Source organism: Bos mutus, chromosome 6 (genome assembly GCF_027580195.1).
Source record: "Bos mutus isolate GX-2022 chromosome 6, NWIPB_WYAK_1.1, whole genome shotgun sequence".
NCBI lineage: Eukaryota > Metazoa > Chordata > Mammalia > Artiodactyla > Bovidae > Bos > Bos mutus.
In genome coordinates, this window is record NC_091622.1 from 103,095,542 (window position 1) to 103,117,300 (window position 21,759).

A 21,759-nucleotide genomic window follows, 5' to 3' on the forward strand; every position below is an offset into this window, starting at 1 on the left:
AAGGAATCCCTGGGTCACACCTCGATCACTCACTTGAAAGAGTAGATTTTTATTCTCAATTAAACTTGGGCCCACTGAAACTGACCAGATATCAGGATGGCCCTCGGGAAAATATTAACACACCTTGGAGTGGTTAATTACATCTCCTCTGCTCTGATGAAGCCAGGCCCCTGGCACTCTTTCAAGGTGGCCTGGTTTCAGCGGGCAGAGGAGAAGAAAATTCTGAAGTCCTTGCAAGGACTCCCGTTGGCTGCTTTAGGTCTGTCCTGTCTGCCCCTTCTGAGCCTACTGTGAGCTGCTCTTCTCATCAGCGGATCTCTGCTTCAGGCTACTGGCAAGATGGATGAGAACCAGTTTGTCGCTGTTACCAGCACCAACGCAGCCAAGATCTTTAACCTGTACCCCAGAAAAGGGCGGATTGCCGTGGGCTCGGATGCCGACGTGGTCATCTGGGACCCAGACAAGGTGAAGACCATAACAGCCAAGAGTCACAAGTCGGTAAGTCCTGGTTTATCAGTGACGCTCCTGCCTTGGGTGAACGGGTCTTGCTCTGCAGTCATTTTAGGAGCCTCTGGTTAAAAATGATTTATGAATTCTCTAACTAAAGTGTGATCTGATATCTGGTGTGACTCCATCATTCTGATTTCTCCTCTGGTTGGAGAGATTGGGAGAGGGGTTTGAAGCAGGCTCAGCTGAACTGTTCTAGCATCTCTCTCTCTCTCTCCTCTCTCTCCCCCTCATCTCTTTCTCCCTCGGTCTCCGGAGTTCCTGGCAGCATTCTCAGCTGACTCTGCTCTTAATTCTATGTGGGTGATATAATCTGAGCCTCATAGAATTCCCCAAGTGAGGAATGCCACTGTGGCATTTAACTGTCCTTCCACTAAGAGACAACAGATCATACAGAGCTGAGTGAGTGCACAGTTGGCTAGTTTTGACTGGAGTTAGTGATTTGCTTCTTGCACCACTTTTTTGACATTTGCAATCCACATTTAGGCTTCAAAAAAATTATAAATTATTGCCTAGCAGGATCACTTCAGGTGACTCAGGACACAGTAGATGAGCAAATGTTAAAACTGAAAACAAGTCATCTGCCTGGGTCCTGGAAGGCAGTGGCCACGAAGAGTCCAAGGCGTAGTATTAACATCTGTTTGTAGAAAATCAATTTGATTATTTCCTTGAAGCCCTGAGTCCACACCTAAAAACCATCACAAACAATAAGGCTGATTCCAAATCAATATAAAGAATCGATACCTTCACTGTGAGATAATTATAGAGCACTTGGAAAAACAGAATGGGAATCAAATTCTTGTTTTAATAATACTCAAAAATGAAGAGTTCCAAAAATGCAATTTCTTCTATGCTAAAAAAAATTCAATAGAATAAAAATATCAGTTCTTTCTAATTTAATCTATAAAGCTGAAGTCATCTTCACATAAAATATAATGGAGTTGTTTTTTTTTTAACTAGAAAATCAGAGTTCCTGGATGGAAAATGTGAGAATAGCCAAAACATTTCTGAAAAAAATGAAAGAACCAGTGCTAATCAGCCCCATTATTAACTCATATTATAAAGCTACAATCATCAAGATAGTTTGGTATTCAGTTCAGTTCAGTCGCTTAGTCGTGTCCGACTCTTTGCGACTCCATGAACTGCAGCATGCCAGGCCTCCCTGTCCATCTATTACCAACTCCCAGAGTTTACCCAGATTCATGTCCATTGAGTTGGTGATGCCATCCAGCCATCTCATCCTCTGTCGTCCCCTTCTCCTCCTGCCCTCAATCTTTCCCAACATGGGAGTCTTTTCAAATGAGTCAGCTCTTCGCATCAGGTGGCCAAAGTACTGGAGTTTCAGCTTTAACATCAGTCCTACCAATGAACACTCAGGACTGATCTCCTTTAGGATGGACTGGTTGGATCTCCTTGCAGTCCAAGGGACTCTCAAGAGTCTTTTCCAATACCACAGTTCAAAAGCATCAATTTTTCTGTGCTCAGTCCTCTTTATAATCCAACTCTCACATCCATACATGACCACTGGAAAAACCAGAGCCTTGACTAGATGGACATTTGTTGACAAAGTAATGTCTCTGCTTTTTAATACGCTGTCCAGGTTGGTCATAACTTTCCTTCCAAGGAGTAAGCGTCTTTTAATTTCATGGCTGCAGTCACCATCTGCAGTGATTTTGGAGCCCCCCAAAATAAAGTCTGACACTGTTTCCACTGTTTCCCCATCTATTTCCCATGAAGTGATGGGACCAGATGCCATGATCTTAGTTTTCAGAATGTTGAACTTTAAGCCAACTTTTTCACTCTCCTCTTTCACTTTCATCAGGAGGCTCTTTAGTTCTTCTTCACTTTGTGCCATAAGGGTGGTGTCATCTGCATATCTGAGGTTATTGATATTTTTCCCGGCAGTCATATTCCAGCTTGTGCTTCATCCAGCCCAGCGTTTCTCATGATGAACTCTGCCTATAAGTTAAATAAGCAGGGTGACAATATACAGCCTTGATGTACTCCTTTTCCTATTTGGAACCAGTCTGTTGTTCCATGTCCAGTTCTAACTGTTGCTTCCTGACCTGCATATAGGTTTCTCAAGAGGCAGGTCAGGTAGTCTGGTATCCCCATCTCTTTCAGAATTTTCCACAGTTTATTGTGATCCACACAGTTTGGTATTAGAGAAAGAGAAAAGAGAGCCACGCAATAGACTGACCACATACAAGAATTTGATTTCCAACAAAGGAGACAGTTGAAATTAGACAAAGACAGTTATTCAGTCAATTGTGTTTGAATACTTAGCTCATAGGGCTAGACCTCTACTGTACTCTCGACTGTAAAACAAATGGAAATGGGTCAAAGACTGAAATAAAATGAAGTTATGAAAGGACTAGAATGATACCCATTTTTAAAAATGATCATTTTGAAGGTGGGAAGACCTAAGCGAGATACAGAACTTAGAAGCTATGAAGAAGAGTGGTCTGTTTGGCCACTGACTACATACAAATAAAACCAAGAAAAAAAAAAACCTTTATATTGCAGCAGGTAATAATACTTATTACTTTATATGACATCTAAAGGCAGAAGATGAACAGGAGAAGTATTGGTAATACAAACAAAGGGAGAAAAATTTTTAATGTATTTTAATTTTTATAATTTTTATTTTAAATTATGAAAGTATGGTAACAAGAGACTTGGAAAATACAGAAGAAAGGTTACATATAATTACACTATATATTACAATTATTTTTTTAAGTAGATAAATTAAGATTTGTAGTTGGATTTTTAATATCAAACTCTCAAAAATGAATAGAATGAATATACAGAGAAGTAGAAGGATATTGTAGACCTGAAAAGCACTATAAACTATTTCAACATAATTAAGATTTATACAATTTTCACACAACAGTAGGATACAAATTCTATTCAAGCTCTCACAGACAAGAAATTTTTTTAACATTGACTATGTCGTTAGAAACCATTAAGGAAAATACTGAAAGCCTAATAGAACAAGGAGCATAAAGCTCAGTGACACGAGAAGAAATACACAAAGCGTTTCTGTTCATTCAAAACCAGACCTGACCTTATGTGTAATTAACCAAATACAAATCATCGTCGTAAAATGTTTTCACCCACACCAGTGACTGAGATGCAGGAGTTTACGACGACAGAGATGAGGTCTGACAAGGAGGCCAACCGACTGATGGGATTTCACTGGGAATATAAAACAGTGCTGCCTTTTCAGAGGGCAAATCTAAGTTAAAATCCATTTACGCTTTGGCCCAAACACCATGTCTAGGAAGATGTTCACATGTGCCTGTGTAGACACCCATGTGTATTTGTCATGCTTTTTAGCAAAAGCAGGAAAATGACCCTCATGTTTGTCCCTGGAAACTGAATAAGTAAATGATATTATGTCCCTGGCCTGCTGCAGTCCCTGGGGTCGCGAAGAGTCAGACACAACTGAGTGACTGAACTGAACTGATTATGTCCCTGGGGTGGAATCCATTTCAGCATTTTAAGGAATGTCAAGACACTTTTAGCCCACGAGATGTGCTGACAGGAACATTCTCGGAGGTAGGAAGAAGAACAAAAGTGGAAACTGTGTACGGAGCACCTGGAACATGAGATGGTTGTTCACATACAGAAAATATCTGGGGGCCCAGGACGGAAGCGACGACAGCTCGTGAATAATAGTTGTTTGTACGGTTTGAATTTTACTTTGTTCATATAGCACCTTTAAGTAATGCAGCAATTATATTAGCTTCTAAAACTCTGTGTGGTCCAGTGGTTAGGACTCTGTGCTTTCACTGCTGAGGCTGTAGGTTTGATCCCTGGTTGGGGAGCCAAGATCCCCCAGGTCATGTTATATGGCCAAAAATTAAAAACTAACAGTAAAAAGCAAAGCCAAAAAAGCCAAAACTCTATGTGGTTGTGAAATACAGAATGTGACATTGTGGGCAATTTATCCTGAGCCTCAGAAGAATTCCCTGGTGGAGGAATGCCAGTGTGAGTCAGGCTTCTCAGTCTGAGAGTGAAGACAGACCTGCTTTTTAAAATGATGTATCTTTTGTGCAATTGGAATTTTCACTGTCTACATGACCTACTTTTTGAATAATCAGAGCGTGTGACTGGTGTTAGTTATATTCACTTTAGGAGTTATGAAAGGAACGCATTATGTTTTAAGGAAATGATTTGTCTTTCAAATTATTTTTTAAAAAGACAGAAAAAATTAAAAAGACCTTCCCCAGTGCTGGAGGGGACTTCATAGACATGAAATCACTAAATAGTCCCCTGTTGCCAATGTCGTGTCAATTCATCTGATGCCTTCAGAAAATTATTTGGCAGTCTGCAATGAATGCCTTTCAAAAGCTCATATCCCTGTGACCCAGTAATTTAATTTTAGGAAACCATCTTAAAGAGTGTTTTTAAAAATGAGATCCCAAAATGTCCATGTTAGCCAACGTGGCTGCATTTCCTAACTCCAGGGGCCCCATTCACATTCAAGAGCCGCAGAGGGTAACAGTTAGATTATATAAAACCACCAGCAACATCAAAGTTTAACAGTGAGGGGCTGATTACACAAACGGAAGGGCGTACAAAGGGGTATTTCATGGCGCTAAGGTGTTTCCCAGAAAGAATAAACACTGGGAATGCCCGTGATAGCCGTGTAGCAGAATCACCGTCAGGATGAACAGGGCTCATGCAGAGAAAAGCCTGGGGAGCTGATCAAACCCGGTGGTTCTCGCCCCGCAGGCCGTGGACTACAACATCTTCGAAGGCATGGAGTGCCACGGCTCCCCGCTGGTGGTCATCAGCCAGGGCAAGATCGTCTTCGAGGATGGCAACATCAACGTCAACAAGGGCATGGGCCGCTTCATCCCCAGGAAGCCCTTCCCCGAGTACCTCTACCAGCGGATAAGGATCCGGAACAAGGTGACGGCCCGGGGACTCTGCCCGAGCCTCCCCTTCCTCCTGTGTAGGAGGAGGGAGCTGAGGACTGGGGTCCCCCTGTGCAGGGGAGGAGGGAAGTGGGTGTGAGGCTGGGCCGTTGTCACTGACTCACACTGGGGACCTGCTTGTGTCCCTGGCCACACGCTGTCTCCCGGGACTTGGGCAGACGCCCACAGACCCCTGGCTGGCTCTGAGCCCTCTGGCGGGCTCCCAGCCTCCCACCTGAGCCCCTGCAGGTTTCAGTTTCTCTGCTCAGGGCTCTGTCTCCTGGGGCAATCCTCAACCCACGCAGAGGGCTGGGGGCCTTGCCCCATTCATTTCTGGGTCCCAGCAGAGGTTTGTGCTGGCAGTTGTTTTGAGCCAGCTGCCCTTAGAGGTGACCCTCTCATCCTCTCTCCTCCTGTCTGGGATCACCTTCCAAACAAACTACCCAACATCCCCTAATCCGTGGTGAAGATGCCCCTAGTCCTCGGTTTAGGGGTCCTTGTAGGCACATCAGGGAAAGTGTTTTCCTCTTGGAAATGGCTTTGGAGTTCTCCTGCAGGAAGCTCTGTGTGTGTGTGTATGCATGTGAGTCTGTGCATGCCTGTCTTTATATGAATGTGTTAGGTTGTATGTAGGCATGTGTGATGTGTGCATTATATGTGTTTGTTAGTATATGTATGCAGGCATGCATGTACATGTGTAAAATTGTGTGTATGCATGTGGCGTGTGTATTATGCATGTTTGTTAGTGTATATCCAGGCTTGTGTGTGCGTATATACACATATGTGTGAATTATGTGTATGTGGAGTGGGGGTGTGTGGTGTGTGCATGCATATGCATGCATGCACACGTGTGTGTGCACGCGCATTTAGGTATGCTGGTGCATGTGAATGTGTGCCTGTGTGTGGCGTGTGTACAAGCATGTGTGTGCGTACTTGTGCATATCCCCAGGGAGACCACAGGTCACTCGCCTGCATGTGGGAATGCATATGTGCATCTTGTCAATCAATTGCTCTTCTCACCCCTCTCAGGTTTCTGGGTTGCAAGGGGTTCCCAGGGGCATGTATGACGGGCCTGTGTACGAGGTGCCAGCCACACCCAAATATGCAACTCCCGCTCCTTCTGTCAAATCCTCGCCTTCCAAACACCAGCCTCCACCCATCAGAAACCTCCACCAGTCCAACTTCAGCTTATCAGGTGAGAAACTACAGCAGCCAAGGCTCCCCACCCTGCAGTGGCTCCCAGCGCCATGAACTCCTGAGAAATGGACCCACAGCCTCAGACACCCGAGGAACCAAAGATGGGAGTGGGGGAATCCCTGCCTCCCTTCCTCCGGGGGTTGTGCAGAAAGCAGAGGGGGTCCATGGGGGCAGCATAGAGATACATGACCCTGGTTTATGAAGAATCTGTGTAAATTGTCCATGTGCTCGTCCTTAATGCACTTGGGTCCATTTTACATTCTTACCCATGAAGCTGAGTATGGAGGGGAAGTCACAGTAGCTGCCTTTGCTGGGTATATCTGCTGGGTCAGATCTTTAGCTAGTCCCATCCATGGTGGTTTGTCACACGCTCTAGTAACTCAAGACTGTTTCAGCCTCACAACAGCCCTGTGTGTAGAGTCATATTATTCATACTTCTTTAAGGAGGAAATTAAGGCCCCAAGACATTCAGTGTCAAAATGCCAGGGCTTGATGCTCAAGTGAATGTGTGTGGACAAAATCAGAAGTTCCCTGGTCCCTCAGCCTTTCTGAAGGCTTTTGGGATGCGTGTCTGCAATTTCATCAGCTCACCACACGAGGGCAGGCGTGCATGTGTTGGGACCTTGGAATTTCAATTGAATGTGGGTTGCTTGCTGTGCCAGGTACTAGGAAGATGGTGATGAATAAGACATGGCTGGGCAGCCTCAGTCCAGTCCAGAGGTTGGCAGACTTTTTCTTAAAAGGCCAGATAGTAAATATTTTAAGTCTTGTGAGCAAAAAGGCAAAATCTAAGGCCATTAAAAAATGCAAAAACTACTCTTAGTTCATGGGCTGTACAAAAACAGAGCTGAGTTTTGTCATGGACTGATTGGTGGGCCAGCAGGAGTGAAGGGCATTTAAATAGAAAGACTATGTGGTTGGCAAAGGGGAGAATGGAGGGACAGAGAGAAGATACCAGTTTAAATACCAGTTTAAATTGTGGGGGTGACCACCTACCACAATAATTCAGGGATCATGCAATGGGGGACATGAATTAAGGGGTCCCTCAATCCAGACCTTCTTGCTTTCCCTGAGCCCATTTGTTCTGGAAGGAAAATCTTCTGACTGACCCTCCCCACAATACTCCTCCTCCCCAGCATTATCCAGCTTTCAATATTTACTTAATACATATTCATTGAGTGCCAGCACTGAGCTTAGTTCTGGAATTTTAAATCTTTAACCACAAGAGAATGTATGAGATTGGAACGGATGGTTAGCTTTGCAGATTTATAACAAAAAAGGCTGTCCTTACCTCCATGCAGAACTGCCCGTTGCAAACGGGGTGGGTAAATCCAGCTCTGAGTGTTCACACACAGGCACACATGCATGCCCACACATGCACATACATGTGCCCCCACACATAACATAAAACACCTTTGTGACATTGGACTTTGGGGACAGACCACTTGGGGCTAGAATTCGGGCTTTTCTGCCCTCCAGTGGTGCTCCTACAATTGACCTGAGCCTCAAATTCCTCATCTGTAAATTGGGGGTAAAACAACACCCTTTTCACAGGACTACTCTGTGCCCTGAACTCAACAACATATGCTAAAGCACCAAGTCTGTGCCTGCACATGGTAGGCAATCAATCAATAATTGTTTGTCCCCGTTTTAGGCTTCCCTGCTAGCTCAGTTGGTAAAGAATCTGCCTGCAAGGCAGGAGACGTCTGATTCGATTCCTGGGTCGGGAAGATCCACTGGAGCAGGGATAGGCTACCCACTCCAGTATTCTGGCCTGGAGAATTCCATGGACTGTATAGTCCATGGGGTCGGAAAGAGTCAGACACAGTTGAGCAACTTTCCCTTTCCCCTGTTGCAAGACCATGAGGCCAGACAAGAAAAGAGAATGGGGTGGTCAGTGCTGCAGGAGGTGGCCCCGGGGCCTCGGGGGGCACAGAAGAGAGAGCATTGGACCCCATGGAGGTCAGGGAGCCTTCCCAGTGGTAAGCCTGGACTGCAGGGTCGGGTGGATGGAGGGCTGGTCAAGACAAGGGCTCCATGTCCCAAGGGCTTGACGTGGGGACTTGACACGAGAGGGCAGGAGCAGCCGGCAGAGCTGGTGTCCACAGATCTCCGAGTGACTGGCCGTGTCTCTTCCCAGGCGCCCAGATAGACGACAACAACCCCCGGCGCACCGGCCACCGCATCGTGGCGCCCCCTGGCGGCCGCTCCAACATCACCAGCCTCGGGTGAAGGCGCTGCATGGATGAGCCAGAGTGAAGGATTCTGGGAAGGACGTCCATCCCTTACCTGTCAGTGTTTGGAAGCCCACAGTTGTGTTTGGTACTGATGGAGGGGGGAGGGAGATGGAATGATGTTCTTTCCCTTTATTTGGTTTAGGAAGAAGTGGTACTAGTGTGGTGTGTTTGCTTGGAAATCCCCTGCCCTCATTCGTGTGTTCATCTGAGTCCACCTCAGAGCATGGCGTCTCCACAGGCCCCTCCTTAGTGAACACAGGTTCTAACCTTGTCTTGTACTGTTCCCTCCCACTCCTGACGCCACGGGCTCCATGGTTCTCCGAGTGGTTCCCTTGCACCCCTCTAGCTGTTCTAGGATAGTTGATGCATGTTACTAAGTTATGTATGCGAGTCCGTGCGTGCGTCTGATGGAAGACGGCCGGAAGACCCAGGTAGACAGACACGAAGCCCAGACCTCAAGCCCCCGCGGGGGGCAACTCCAGATCTCTCGCAAGGAAAATGTGTTCTCATCGGCCCACCCCCCACACCCCCAGTGAGATCCTGGGTGGAACTCCCAGGCAAGAGAGCCCCCCACCCCCAGCTGCTTACCGAGAAGCGTCACCCGCGTCCTGTGTCAGGAACCCTGGTCTCCGTGGTGCCGGTAGCTCGCCATGTCTTTCCGGTCCATGTGTGTCCTTCCAGCCAGCTCCGGACTGCAGGCCGAGCAGGTTCACCCTCAGAAAGGGGTCTCCCGCCCGCATTTAGGGCTGAGGACGGTGGGGCCACGGCTGCTCCTGTGCCCGTGTCCTGGTCCCTCCAAGGCGGATGATGAGCAGTCAGATTTTTAAAGTTTTGTACATAGTTTTCCTTTGTAATCACCCCCATTTTTACTTAACGACTGACTTATTGTGACTCTTATTTCTGAATTCAAAGCTTGTGAAAAAATAAAATCAATGGCCCATTCCCGGACTGGGGTGTTGGCATTTAAGTGGCGGCTGGTTGAGTGCACGTGCTTGGAGCTTCCCCTCATGGTAACCAGTGGTGCTTACTTTAACAAGGACTCGTTAGGTGGTGGGGGACACAGAGGAGGGAGCAGAGGGAGCCTGTGGGGAGTGTTAGATCCTGAGACTGAGGACGGGAAGAGGAGGAGGATGGCTGGCAAAGGGCCGGCTTCTCTGGTGCAGACACTTTCACTGTAGCCAGTTTCAAGCTAAACCAACATGAAGCCCATGAGTCTGTGATCCATACACTGTAGGTTGGCTCCGGTGCCTGGGGCTATGGTACCCATCCCAGCACAAATGGCCACTCCTGTGCCAACCCCCCTGCATTGTCACATGGAGCTCAGGCCAGGGGACCCAACACAAACACATAGCCCCTGGCACCAGGACACCAGAGCCGACCTACAGTGTATGGATTGCGGTATGTATAGTAAGGGCCATTGGCTTCAAGTTCTCCTCCAATGACTTCAGCTCATGAAACAAGAGAGCAAGAAGAGGATTCCTGAACAAAGGCTTCTACTAAATTGAAAGTTCCCTCCTCCCTCCCTCCCTTTTTACTTCCACCAAGTATCTAAGGACTGCATGCTTTGTGCTAGGCATCGGGCTAGTGGGGACAATGCAGTGGGTATATATTCGAGGGGGAAGGTCAGATATTATTACCCAAACTACACACCATGCCAGTTGCTGTAAAGGAGGCATTTTGCAAGGAGCAGAGACATTATCTCCCACTCCTTGTGTCCCCATAGGAGAGGTGCCCACTCTCCAGGGGGGAAATATGGGGGCTCTCTTGGCCTCTTCCTCACTCATTCTCCCCCAGTGGAGGGCGAAACTACCTGATTTCTTCTCCGAACTGAGTGTGCTAACTGGCTCCCTTCCTCCATCCATGGAGATGACTGGCTTCAGGAAACACACCCCTCAGATGTGAATTTAACCACAGTTAGTGATGTTCACCAGGTGACCCTGGGAGGCTGTGGACTCATCTGGGATCTGGGTTAGGGCAGGTTGAGTTGTGTTGGGGATGGGCATATGTGCAGTGGAGGTGTTGCCAGCCATCCTGGCACAAATGGCCACTCCTGTGCCAACTCCCCTGCACTGTGACATGGAGCTCAGGCCGGGGGACCCAACACAAACGTGCCCCATAGCACCTGGCACCAGAAGTGCACCCAGACAGGAAGTGTGCCCAGCAAGGAGGAGAGGCGAGTGTTGCAGAACCAGAGACTGGTCCATGGACATCTCTCAGCTGGCAGATGCAGCAGTAAGTGGAGCAACATTAGAACAAAGAATTATAGGAGTGGTTAGGCAATTCATTGACCTAAAAATTACTATTTTTTTTTTGTATTTGTGATTTTGTGGAATTCATCAAGTTTTAAAAACATAATTTGTTCTGATCTCATTCTGAATATATATTCACTCTTACTATCTTCTGTAATTTTATTGGCTTTTTTATGAAACTCCCAAATACACAAGTTCCAGACACACCCCCCCCCCCCATCTCCCTACCCCATCCCTAATCCCTGCTAGATCTGGGTCCCCTTGCCAGTCTTCTTACTGTTGTGGGGGTGACCCCGTGGTAGAGGCTTGTGACTGGGGCCATGTCTGTGTCTATGGAAGGAAGGAGCGGGCAGGTTTAGTTCAGGGCAATGTAGGAACAGGTCTTTGTGGACATCGAGTCCCCAGTTTGGCTTCACCAATTACAAAGCTGATATGCAGATGTGTGTAGCTGCTTTGCCTCTATCGCAGCTGGTTCCAAACTTGGATGAGAAATAGAGTGTTATCTACCATCCCCTCTCGCATCCCAGCAACAAAAAGCAGAGACAGTTCTTAAGAGCGAAAGAGGAGGGTCTGATATTGTCAAGAAGGGCAGGGGAAGCTCTTGGAAGTTGTGAGTGAGCCCTGTTGAGATGTCAGCATGGCTAGGAGCTAATGAGGCAAAGGGGATGGGAGGTGGAAGTGTTCCCGGCAGAATGTCATGTGGCAAGGCCATGTGGTAGGCGGGGGGTGAGGCCTGCATGAGGCCAAGAGAGGAGACAGACTGGATGCTGGGTGAGGCAAGGGCATCAGCTGGGCTGGAGGGGTGGCTAACACCAGACCTCACCAGACCCGTGGTCTATGTCAAAGACTGGTTTTTTTTTCTCCTAAGAGCAAGGGATCGCCACTGAAGAGCAGCAGTCAGATCTGTGTTTTAGGAAGTGTGGACAGATTAGAAAAGGATGGTCCAGGGCAGAGGGAAGAGCAGGAGCAGTTAGGAGGCTTCTGTAACAGCAGCAAGATCAGCCCTAAGGTGATGAGAACAAGACAGACCCCAGGCTGGCTGGAGGAATCCTAGGAGTCTTGACCTTGTATATCCCTTGGCTTCATCCCAGCAACTCAGCTCAGAGAGGCTAAATTTGCACAAAATCCGCCAAACTTGTTATATTATCACTCATGAACCCCTTCCATTTCACCTCTTTCCATCTCTGTAACCTCTCACATTCTGTAAGGACTGGGGACACAACCCAAACGGAGGGAGGGTGGCTGAGGTGTGTCCCCTGGGGGCTTCTGGCCGCTCCTCTCTCCCCTGGCCCGGGGTGTGCTGTGTTCATGCAGCTCAGTGTCAGGCCTGAAAGCCCTCCTCCACACCTGGGTGTCCCACCTGCACCCACCATTGCCAAGGGTCCTGTGGCTTCCAGAGGTCCATGTTCCATTTTGATCACAGAGGCAATTCCATTATCAAAGACACTCCCAGAGTCAATTTGGGATGTGATGAAAACAGACACAGCCCACAAGCCTTCATGGAGAGTAATGTGCCCCACACTGTGCCAAGCCGTCCAGCAGCCTGTGACATGTGACATATTCCTTTGGGCTAAGGAAGCTACATTTAAGCAAAATCATCACCCATGCAAGATCGGTGGAGGTTGGTTTGCTGCTCGTGACCTTCTGAGGGTTCTGGTGCTGCCAGGGCGTCTGCAGGTACCAAACCCTAGTCACCAAATCATTCCCAACATAGGAGGCATTTGGCCTCCAGACTACCTCTGGGCACAAGACCCATGTGACAAAAGCAATTTCTATGTAAACCAGGTTCTCAGAAGACTGCAGGAAGGAAGCCATCGCTTGTTACAAGACTGCAGAATAAGGTGATGTTTTATTTAGCCACAAGAGGGAGCTGCTGGTTAATTTTGGAACTCTACTGGATGCCCAGTCAGGATTTGAGGATGCTCTAATGGCAGATATCCTTAACAAATGATGCAACTAGCATGGATTCCCTCTTCTGTTAAGAAGCCACTCTTTCCTGACTAAGAGAGACTAACCTGGGTTTTAAGAAATATAGATTCAGACCACAGATGGTTGGTCCAGAAAATCCCTGAGACAGGAGCTCCTAGAACCTGAAGCCCACTGTGTACTGGGAATTCATGGAAATACTAAACTCTCATCCCACACACACATGGGCTGGCACCCTCTGCCTTAGGTCAGAGGATGATGCCCGCCCCCCAGCTCCCCAGGGAACATCTGGTGGTGTTTGGAGACACATTTTGTTGACACAGTTGGGAGTGTTCCTAGCATATTGTGGGTAGAGGCCACACGTGTGCTAAGTCTCTTCAGTCATGTTCCACTCTTTTGTGACTCTGTGGACCATGGCCTGCCATCCTCCTCTGACCATGGGATTCTCCAGGCGTGGGTTGCCATGCCCTTCTCCAGGGGATCTTCCTGACCCAGGGATTGAACCCGCATCTCTTAGGACTTCTGCATTGGCCGGTGGGTTCTTTGATGATGCTAAACATGCCATAATACACAAGATAGCCCCCATCCCCAAAGAATTTTCTCACCTCAAATGTCCACAGTGCCAAGATGGAGAATCCCTGATTTCAATTAAAAGAGCAATTTTCTTTCCAGATGGGAATGGCCTCTCCTGGCAGTGGTTGGTCTGGAAGCTTCTGGATATTCCCAGCATCCTCTGGGAGAACCATTTCTCCTTAGGGGAGGGCAGCTGTCTAGCAGAAGGCCTCATGGTTCCCAGAGGAAGTCTTCAGGGTGGGCAAGGCCTCCCTGCATGCATCTTCATTCACTTAGTCGTATCCAACTCTTTGCGACCCCATGGACTGTAGCCTGCCAGGCTCCTCTGTCCATGGGATTTTTTCCAGGCAAGAACATGGAGTGGGTTGCCATTTCCTACTCCAGGGCAGGGCCCCCTACCCAGTGCTTTAAATGTCTCCAACAGAAGACACTGCTGCAGCTGTCATTACGCCTCTATGGGTCCTTGAGTCCCTGGGGTGGGTGAGGACAGGCCCACAGGCTAGGGGTTCCATGGTCTATGTCATGAGACCTGAGACTCAGATCCTCTTATGGAGACCAGGCCAGAGCTGCCGGCTGAGCCAAAGAAGGGACTGGGTCCTGATGAGAATCCGGGTTGGCCAGTGGTCACGGTGCATGGGACAGAGAGAGTGGCGGTGATGAAGATGCAGGAGAAAAGCCCTCGGACCCAGAAAACACCAGCAACACCTGCTTCACCAGCGGCAGAACTCCACGAGGCGGCTAGAGAGCAGAGGGCCCCGAGGCGGGACTGAGGCCACCCAGCCTGGCGAGGGCAGGCCTGGAGGGCATCAGCACTTGGCGGAATGGGAGGTTAGAGAGGGTCATGAAGGAAGGGCTCCCTAAGGAACCAAGCTGTGTCTCAAAGCCGAGGAGATGCAAAAACTTGAAAAGATGTGTTCCCAACACTGGGAGCTTGTCATTTTCACAGGCAGTAGGGTCCGTCTTACTCTTTTAGGCGTTTGCTGGGACTCTGCCATCCATTCTCCAGCCCTGCACAAGCCGGTGGGCAGAGGGAAGACCCCATTGTCCCCCCTACCCCTGGGGTGGCAAATCCTCCTGGGGGAGGGGCAAGTGGGCTTCAGAGAACGCCCGGGTCTTCAGGGCCTGTCCCGAGCAGCCTTAAGCTACAGATGGCTTCTTCTCTTTAGCATCTTCTTGGAATTCTCGCCATCACCAACTTCACTTTCTTGCTGGCTCAGCCTTTTGCTGCTTAAAAATAGGGAAGAAATGCAGTTGGTCAGAACAATGATTCCAGGTCTGTCGTGATGCAGCCATGCATCCAACCTGATCATGTGAAAAGGCAGTGATGGGCAGTCGAAACAGCTGGCATGTTGACATGGGCTGTTAAGAAACAAAACTCCTAGCTCCCCTGTGCTTGGTGGGAGGCCATCCGTGAGCCACAGGAACAGGAAACCCACGCTCAGAGGACTGCGGTGCCCCAGTCCTTGCCGGACCCACCTTGCCGCCAATCCCAAAGTGTCTAAACCCAGTAGCCCTGGTGAGGCCTGGGACTGCCGGCTGCTGTGGCTGGATGCTGGTGGGCTGGAGAGATGGGTCATGGCCAATGGAGCCAAACTGGACACTAACAACAGCAGTAATAGTCACACCAACACTTCCCATCATCACCCATCAGTTCTCGGACCTGAGTCAACACCTGCAAGAGATGCCAGTTTTCCCGCCCAGGTTTAGGAGACCAACAAGGGTCCTATTTTACCTGAGCGATCCTGACGTGGGGCCCCCCGAGGCAGGGTCATCATCCTGGGGACCCCCAGTGTCCCCTCTCTCTCGGGGTGCTGGCTTCTTCCTTTTAGTCCTCAGGGGCTTCTCTGCTGAAGACACGGTAACCAGACGTTGGCACTGGGGTAGTTTCTCTTGGCCTCGCTTTGCCCCAGCCTGGCACTCTTTGAGGAGCTCTGGGGGCCGAGTGCATTTGGTACCTACTGCTCTTAGACCTGCTTAACTCACAAGGAAACTGAGATCTCGCGGGAGGTGAGAGCCTGCCCAAACCCACGCGGCCGGGAGGTGGCTGAGCCGGGATTCACACTCAGTCGGTCAGGCTCCTGCTGTGTTTATCCCACACCCAGCCAGCCTGGCAGCTTCCCGAAGCAGTGAGAACCTGAGAACCTGCAGCTTTTAATAGCCCCCTGTGATCTCTTTTTCTAAAGTGTTTCCCCAAATTTTTGAATATTGTTTTGTTTTTTGGCCATGCCTCGCAGCATGGGGCTTCCCTGGTGCCTCATATGGTAAACAATCTGCTTGCAATGCAGGAGACTCAGGTTCGATCCCTAGGTGGGAAAGATCCCTTGGAGAAGGGAATGGCACCCCACTCCAGTATGCTTGCCTAGAGAATCCCTATGGACAGAGAAGCCTGGTGGGCTATAGTCAACAGGGTTGCAAACAGTCGGACATGACTGAGCACATATATCCCTCCTTCCTCCACACAGCATGTGGGACCTTAGTTCCCCAATCAGGGAGTGAACCCACGCCCCCTGCCTGGGAAGTGCAGAGCCTTAACCACTGGACTTCCAGGGAAGTCCCTGGCCTTCTGTGATTTTACACACTTTCTTCTTGCCGCACCATCTGTGATGTCACTGGGGTTTCCACTGGCAGGGGGAGAAAGACTAATGAATCCCATTTCACAGATGGGGAAATGGAGTCAGATGTGAGAGTCGACTGCTGAGTGGACTTATAGCAGGTTGGAGGGCCAGGGGTCCAGCAGGCATCCTAGTTGAGCCTGCTCATCTACAGACAGGACACACAAGCCCAGAGAGGGTGCATGTGGTGCCTGAGGTCACACACCGGTAGCGGCAGACCTGGGGTCTAGAACCTATATTCCTGCTCACCAGCCTGCAGGGCACCTCCTCCTATGACTCACCTGAGAGCCCACGTTTACTCGAAAATAGTTTGCTTTCGGCAAGAGGTACCCGGGCCAATGCTGCCAGCTCTGAGATGAAGTTCTGTTCAGCTTCCTGAATGCGAAGAGAGAGGGTCAGTGGGGCCTCCCTCTGCCGTGCTCCGCCTCTAAATCCCCTTCCATCAGATCGAGGTGGATGCGCTGAGAGTGGGGACAGGAGATAGGACAGCATTCCCATGTGGAGCATCCTCTGTCTCCCTGAGAAGCATCCAGAGAGGCCTGAAGCGGCCGAGGCACATGGAATGCAGGGGCGGCTGGCCGTCCATCCTCACTCACTTGGGCTGTGGGTCCCACTTTACAGATGAGAATACTGAGGTGTGAGGGACTCCTTGAAGGCAGCACAGAACCAGGATCTAACCCCTCCCTCTGCCTGATCCCTTGGGGCCTCAGTTTCCCCATCTGTAAAATGCCAAGAGTAACCCACTATTGGCTGTGGATGAACCTAAGGCCCTCAGTGACTGTCTACAGGAGGCCCTCAGGGAATAGGTCACCACCCTATCATATCACTGTTGTTACGCCACACTGCTGGTGAATACTCAGATGGGTCAACACTGCTCAGCACTCCCTTTCTGGAATATCTGATTTCTTTTTAAGGGCAGCCGCTTTGCTTTATAGCCATACCTTATCTCACACCAAGGAGATTTTTCTGGGATGAAATATTCACTTTACATCATGAAATATGAGCGTCCTGGATATTCTAAAGTGCAAGCCTTGGGCCCAGCAGCACTGCCTGAATGATGCTAACGTCAGCCTTAACACCGAGAGGGCTACAGGGTGGCGACTGGCACACAAGGGAGATGCTCATTCTTTTCAGCTCAACAGACAAAGCTGATGAGTGGTCCGGGCTTGCCTCCAAGCTGGGCGCTGCAGACCCCAGGGGGAATCGAAGTTCATAATCGAGCTGCAAGGCTGATTTGTCATTAGCCCAGGAGACTCGCCGAGGCTGAGGGGCTCCGGCGCAGGGTGTGTGGTCCCCACGAAGGCGCCTGTGCCTTGGTCACGTGACCACGAGCTTGGCTTTTCACTGTTTCCACTCCCCTGTAAACCACTGCCCACATGGCACACGTGCGTTTGCACAAGTTGTACCTGTAGCTGGGTCTCAAGCTGGGCTTCCAGATGGTCCATGACCCTCGCCTTCCGCTTCCGCGCGTCACGGCGAGTCCGCTGGTGCGTGGTGAACTGAGCCAGGAACTTTTTCTGCTGCGCCAGCATCCTGCGGGAAGGAACGCGGCCGTCAGCGCTGCCCTGCCCGCGGGTTCATCAGACCCAGCGCGACCCTGCCCCCAGGACCTGCTGAATCAGCGGAACTGATGACCGATGGCCGAGCCCTTGGGGAGAACAGGGGATAACCGCCATCGCGGCTTGATTTACTGAAGCCATGCGAGACGCAGTTCTCGACTCCCTCTGCCCCGCGACTGACTCATCAGAAAAACAGATGTCCTCCGATGAACACTGGGGAGTTTACAGAGTCTCACACACAAATTTTTCACTTGATCTTCAGGGTGGTTTGGTAATATCCACAGGACAGAGAGGAGAAGAGCTCGGGAGAAGCTCAGAGGGCCGGGGTGGAGGGTAGGGGGGCAACCCTGAGTCCCACACCTGCAGAGTTCGGGCTGCAAGTGGCATCTTCGTAGGAGAAAAGCCATTTAATTCCGGGGTGTGGCGAGGGTGGGGAGTGGGCGAGATGGTGCCCTGAAAGGACCCGTCTTTGTTTAAAATTTCAGAATTGCCGGAGCTCCTCCCTCTAAAACAGAAGGCTGGGTTTCCTAGAAGGCAGAGTCTGAGAAGTCCTGAATAGGACAGCCTCATTACTGCCAGTGGCAGGGGCCAGAGCTGGGGCTGAAGCAGGGTCCCTGACCTGGAGACAGCGCTCCCCCCCCACCTCCCTTTCAGGAGCAGAGACTCCCTCCCCTCCTCAGCAGACCTTCCTCTGGTCCTCAGCAAAGGGGAACATTCAATTCCACCCACCCTCTTTCGGTAATTGTTCTCTGCCGTCGTCTTTTCCTTGTTATGATTGGTTTTCTGAAAGGCGCTGAACTTCTAGACATGAAGGCAGAAGACACCTTTAGCATCAGCTGCCCATGGATTGTATCTGAAGGCACGAAATTCCACCAGCTCTTGCTTCATGCTCTTCTTTCTACCAGTAATATCTTTCCCTCTCTTTTTGCTTTTTCTGGTAAACTCTTATTCATCCTACAAGACCCTATCATCCATCCTTCCATCCACTCATTCATTGATTCACAGAAGAATTTCTAGACTTCCAGGTGTGATGCTGGCTTTTGAAGACACAGCTGTGAATAGCAGACTCATAATCTCTGCCCTTACAGGGCCCTACTTTGAGCTGAGGGGAGGGAGAGATATCAAACAAGTAACTATGATGCAGCTGAGGTCAGTGCTCTGCAGTGTGGTCTCTCTCACACCTTCAAAGAGGCTGCATTACTTCGCTGGGGCTGCTCTAACAAATGACCCCAAACTAGGAGGCTTCTAACACATCTATCCTCTCTCATGGAAGAGTCCAGAAATCTTCAGTTAAGGAGTTGGCAAGGCTGTGCTCCGTAGGAGGTTCTAGAGGTGAACCTGTTCCCTGCCTCTTCAGGTGCCTGCCGGCACCCCTTGGCTTGTGGCTGCATCACTCCAGTCTCTGCCTCTGTTGTCACATCATCTCCTCCATGTGTGGTCAGATGTCCCCCTGCTTCCCTGGCCATCAGCCAGGGTGATGGCCTCATCTCAAGATCTTTAACATAAATGACATCTGCAATGATCCTTTTCCCAAATAAAGTCACATGTATGGGTCCACCTGCCAACGCAGCAGGCGTAAGAGATGCAGGTTCAATCCCTGGGTCAGGAAGATTCCCCTGGAGGAGGGCATGGCAACCCACTCCAGTATTCTTGCCTGGAGAATCCCCTGGACAGAGGGACCTGGCGGGCTACAGTCCATGGGTTCACAAAGAGTTGGACATGACTGAAGTGACTTAGCATCTATGGATTCCAGAGCTTAGGACATGGACCTTTTGGCTTCCCTGGTAGCTCAGCTGGTAAAGAATCCGCTGATTGCTGAGTCGGGAAGATCTGCTGGAAAAGGGATAGGTGCCCACTCTAGTATTCTTGGGTTTCCCTGGTGGCTCAGCTGGTAAAGCAATGCAGGAGACCTGGGTTTGATCCCTGGGTTGGGAAGATCCCCCGGAGAAGGGAAGGGCTACCAACTCCAGTATTCTGGCCTGGAGAATTCCATGGACTGTATAGTTCATGGGGTCACAAAGAGTTGGACACGACTGAGCGACGTTCACCTCACTTTTGGGGACCCCTGTTCAGCCCGCTACAGAGGCCAGGTGGCTTCTTTCTGTGAGCAGCCTCAGTCCCACACGCATCTTGTCCCTAGTCCTGGTCACTCTCGACTGTCATCCAGCTGACTTTTCATCTCCCCCATGGACCTGGCTCTTGGGAACGCTGGGAAGTGACAGGACTGCCCAGGAAGGGCCTGTGTCCCCTGGTTAGGGCAGGGCTTCAGTCTCAAGAGCTGGGGAGCCACGCAAGACCCTGCAGTCTCAAGGGTCTGGGAGAATCTGAGACACGGCTGTCTGGTGTTTCATGCGATGCCGTGGCTGCAGCATAGAAAGCAGGAAGGCTGAGTGGGGGTCTGGGCAGAGGCTGCAGCTCCAAACCAGGAGGGGAGTGACGAGGACCTAAGACGAGAGAGCCGGCTGAGGACAGGGTCACCTGGTTGAGTGCATCAGCTCGTGGATGCCTTATGTGGACACAAATGCGACTACGGGAATGGATACTTCAAAAATATCCATTTGAAAGAGTTCTGATTCCAGAACTGTTTGAATTTCACATTGCACCACGTGCAGTGCCAACGTCTCTGCCAAGACGGTGCTGACAGCAGTGATGGACATCGGTGCCCTGCCACGTGCCGGCCTCGGCGTGAGAGTTTTGCAGGCTTTGCATGGCTTATCTGACAGTTATACGTCCGTAGTAATAGGTGCTATGGCAACGCTGTTTTACAGATGGGGAACCTGGGGCCCGGGGCGTAAAGGGTGGGAGGGGCCTCTAAGTATCACCTGGTATCCCTAGGTGGGCTCGCTTACAATCCCACCCCTCACCAGAGAAGAAGTGTGAAATTTACCATCTGACTGAGAAGTGCTTCATGTGCGTGCTTATTCTCATATCCTTTTTAAAATCGGTATCTGTCATCACCACGCTGCTCTGTCCCTAGGAGCTCTGGCTGACTTTCACTAGAAACTGCACTTATGAATTCAAGGAGATGGGCATGGAGGGAAAAGCACTGACGGTCATATATGAGTCTCTAAGATCAGTGAGACCCGCACCCCCGCTGGGCTTTGCTTCTTTATTTTCCATAAACCCAGCAGGGTTGGACCAGGTGGTGGCTAAGGCCCCTGCTCTTGGGTCACTGGGGTCAAAGTGGAGCCCTGGGATCACAAAGGACTGGAGAGTGTTAGCAATTCAGATGTTTGGGCCCTGCTCCAAGTCCCTGAGTCTGGGTGTCCAGGGGTGCAACCAGCATGTTCAGCACAAAGCCACGAGAGACAGATGCCCCCAAATCTGAGAACCGCTGGACTGTAGTTTGAAGACTGTGCCAACAGTCAGAGTGAGTCCCAGCCTCAACCCAATGGCAGGGCATTTGCTGACCACTGCTCATGCTAAAGGTCGGACACGACTCAGCGACTTCACTTTCACTTTTCACTTTTATGCACTGGAGAAGGAAATGGCAACCCACTCCAGTGTTCTTGCCTGGAGAATCCCAGGGACGGGGGAGCCTGGTGGGCTGCTGTCTCTGGGTTCGCACAGAGTCGGACATGACTGAAGTGACTTAGCAGCAGCAGCAGCTCATGGCCAGAGGATTTACGGAGGGGAAGCTGGACTCAGTCTGACCTGGGGGACGTTGCGGATCCTGCTTCTTAAAGGAGCATCAGAGAAGGGCTGGGATTTACTCGGTGGCCCAGGATGTAGCTCACTTTCCTCCATCCTGGAGGGCGGTGGTCCTGCTGCTACTTCCAGCTGGTGAGATGCCTCTCCTTAGACAAGGGAGCCCCATCCCCGCTGCGGTCCCACAATGCCCCCTCCCTCATCACAGCGCCTGTGCCGACTTGTTTTCTTTTTAATTTGTCCATCTCTCCCTCTAGGCTCTAAGCTCTCAGGTGGGAAGCACTGTCCCCCGTGCCTACCTCAGGACCTAAGTATGTGCTTATGGG

General features: G+C 50.1%; 2 protein-coding genes across 14 annotated transcripts in view; one reads left to right on the forward strand and one right to left on the reverse strand.

The window, feature by feature from the left end:
• The window catches only part of CRMP1 (collapsin response mediator protein 1), a 65,290-nt gene extending 56,384 nt beyond the window's left edge, over window positions 1–8,906 (forward strand). For both annotated transcript variants that reach the window (XM_070372682.1, XM_070372683.1), the window contains exons 11-14: window positions 328–498; window positions 5,248–5,427; window positions 6,462–6,627; window positions 8,770–8,906. In XM_070372682.1, coding sequence (XP_070228783.1) covers window positions 328–498; window positions 5,248–5,427; window positions 6,462–6,627; window positions 8,770–8,861 — 609 coding nt within the window. In that variant the 3' untranslated portion in view covers window positions 8,862–8,906. The remainder of the gene's footprint in view (window positions 1–327; window positions 499–5,247; window positions 5,428–6,461; window positions 6,628–8,769) is intronic.
• EVC (EvC ciliary complex subunit 1) overlaps window positions 6,680–21,759 on the reverse strand; it is a 107,137-nt gene continuing 92,057 nt past the window's right edge. For 3 of the 12 annotated variants that reach the window (XM_070372680.1, XM_070372672.1, XM_070372676.1), the window contains 4 exons: window positions 17,633–17,759; window positions 16,508–16,601; window positions 15,347–15,461; window positions 12,946–14,841 (listed from right to left, as the gene is read on the reverse strand). In XM_070372680.1, coding sequence (XP_070228781.1) covers window positions 14,757–14,841; window positions 15,347–15,461; window positions 16,508–16,601; window positions 17,633–17,759 — 421 coding nt within the window. In that variant the 3' untranslated portion in view covers window positions 12,946–14,756. Of the gene's footprint in view, window positions 9,660–12,945; window positions 14,842–15,346; window positions 15,462–16,507; window positions 16,602–17,632; window positions 17,760–21,759 lie in introns of those variants that run through there. The other 9 variants (XM_070372674.1, XM_070372677.1, XM_070372675.1 and 6 more) reach the window with 7 other exon arrangements.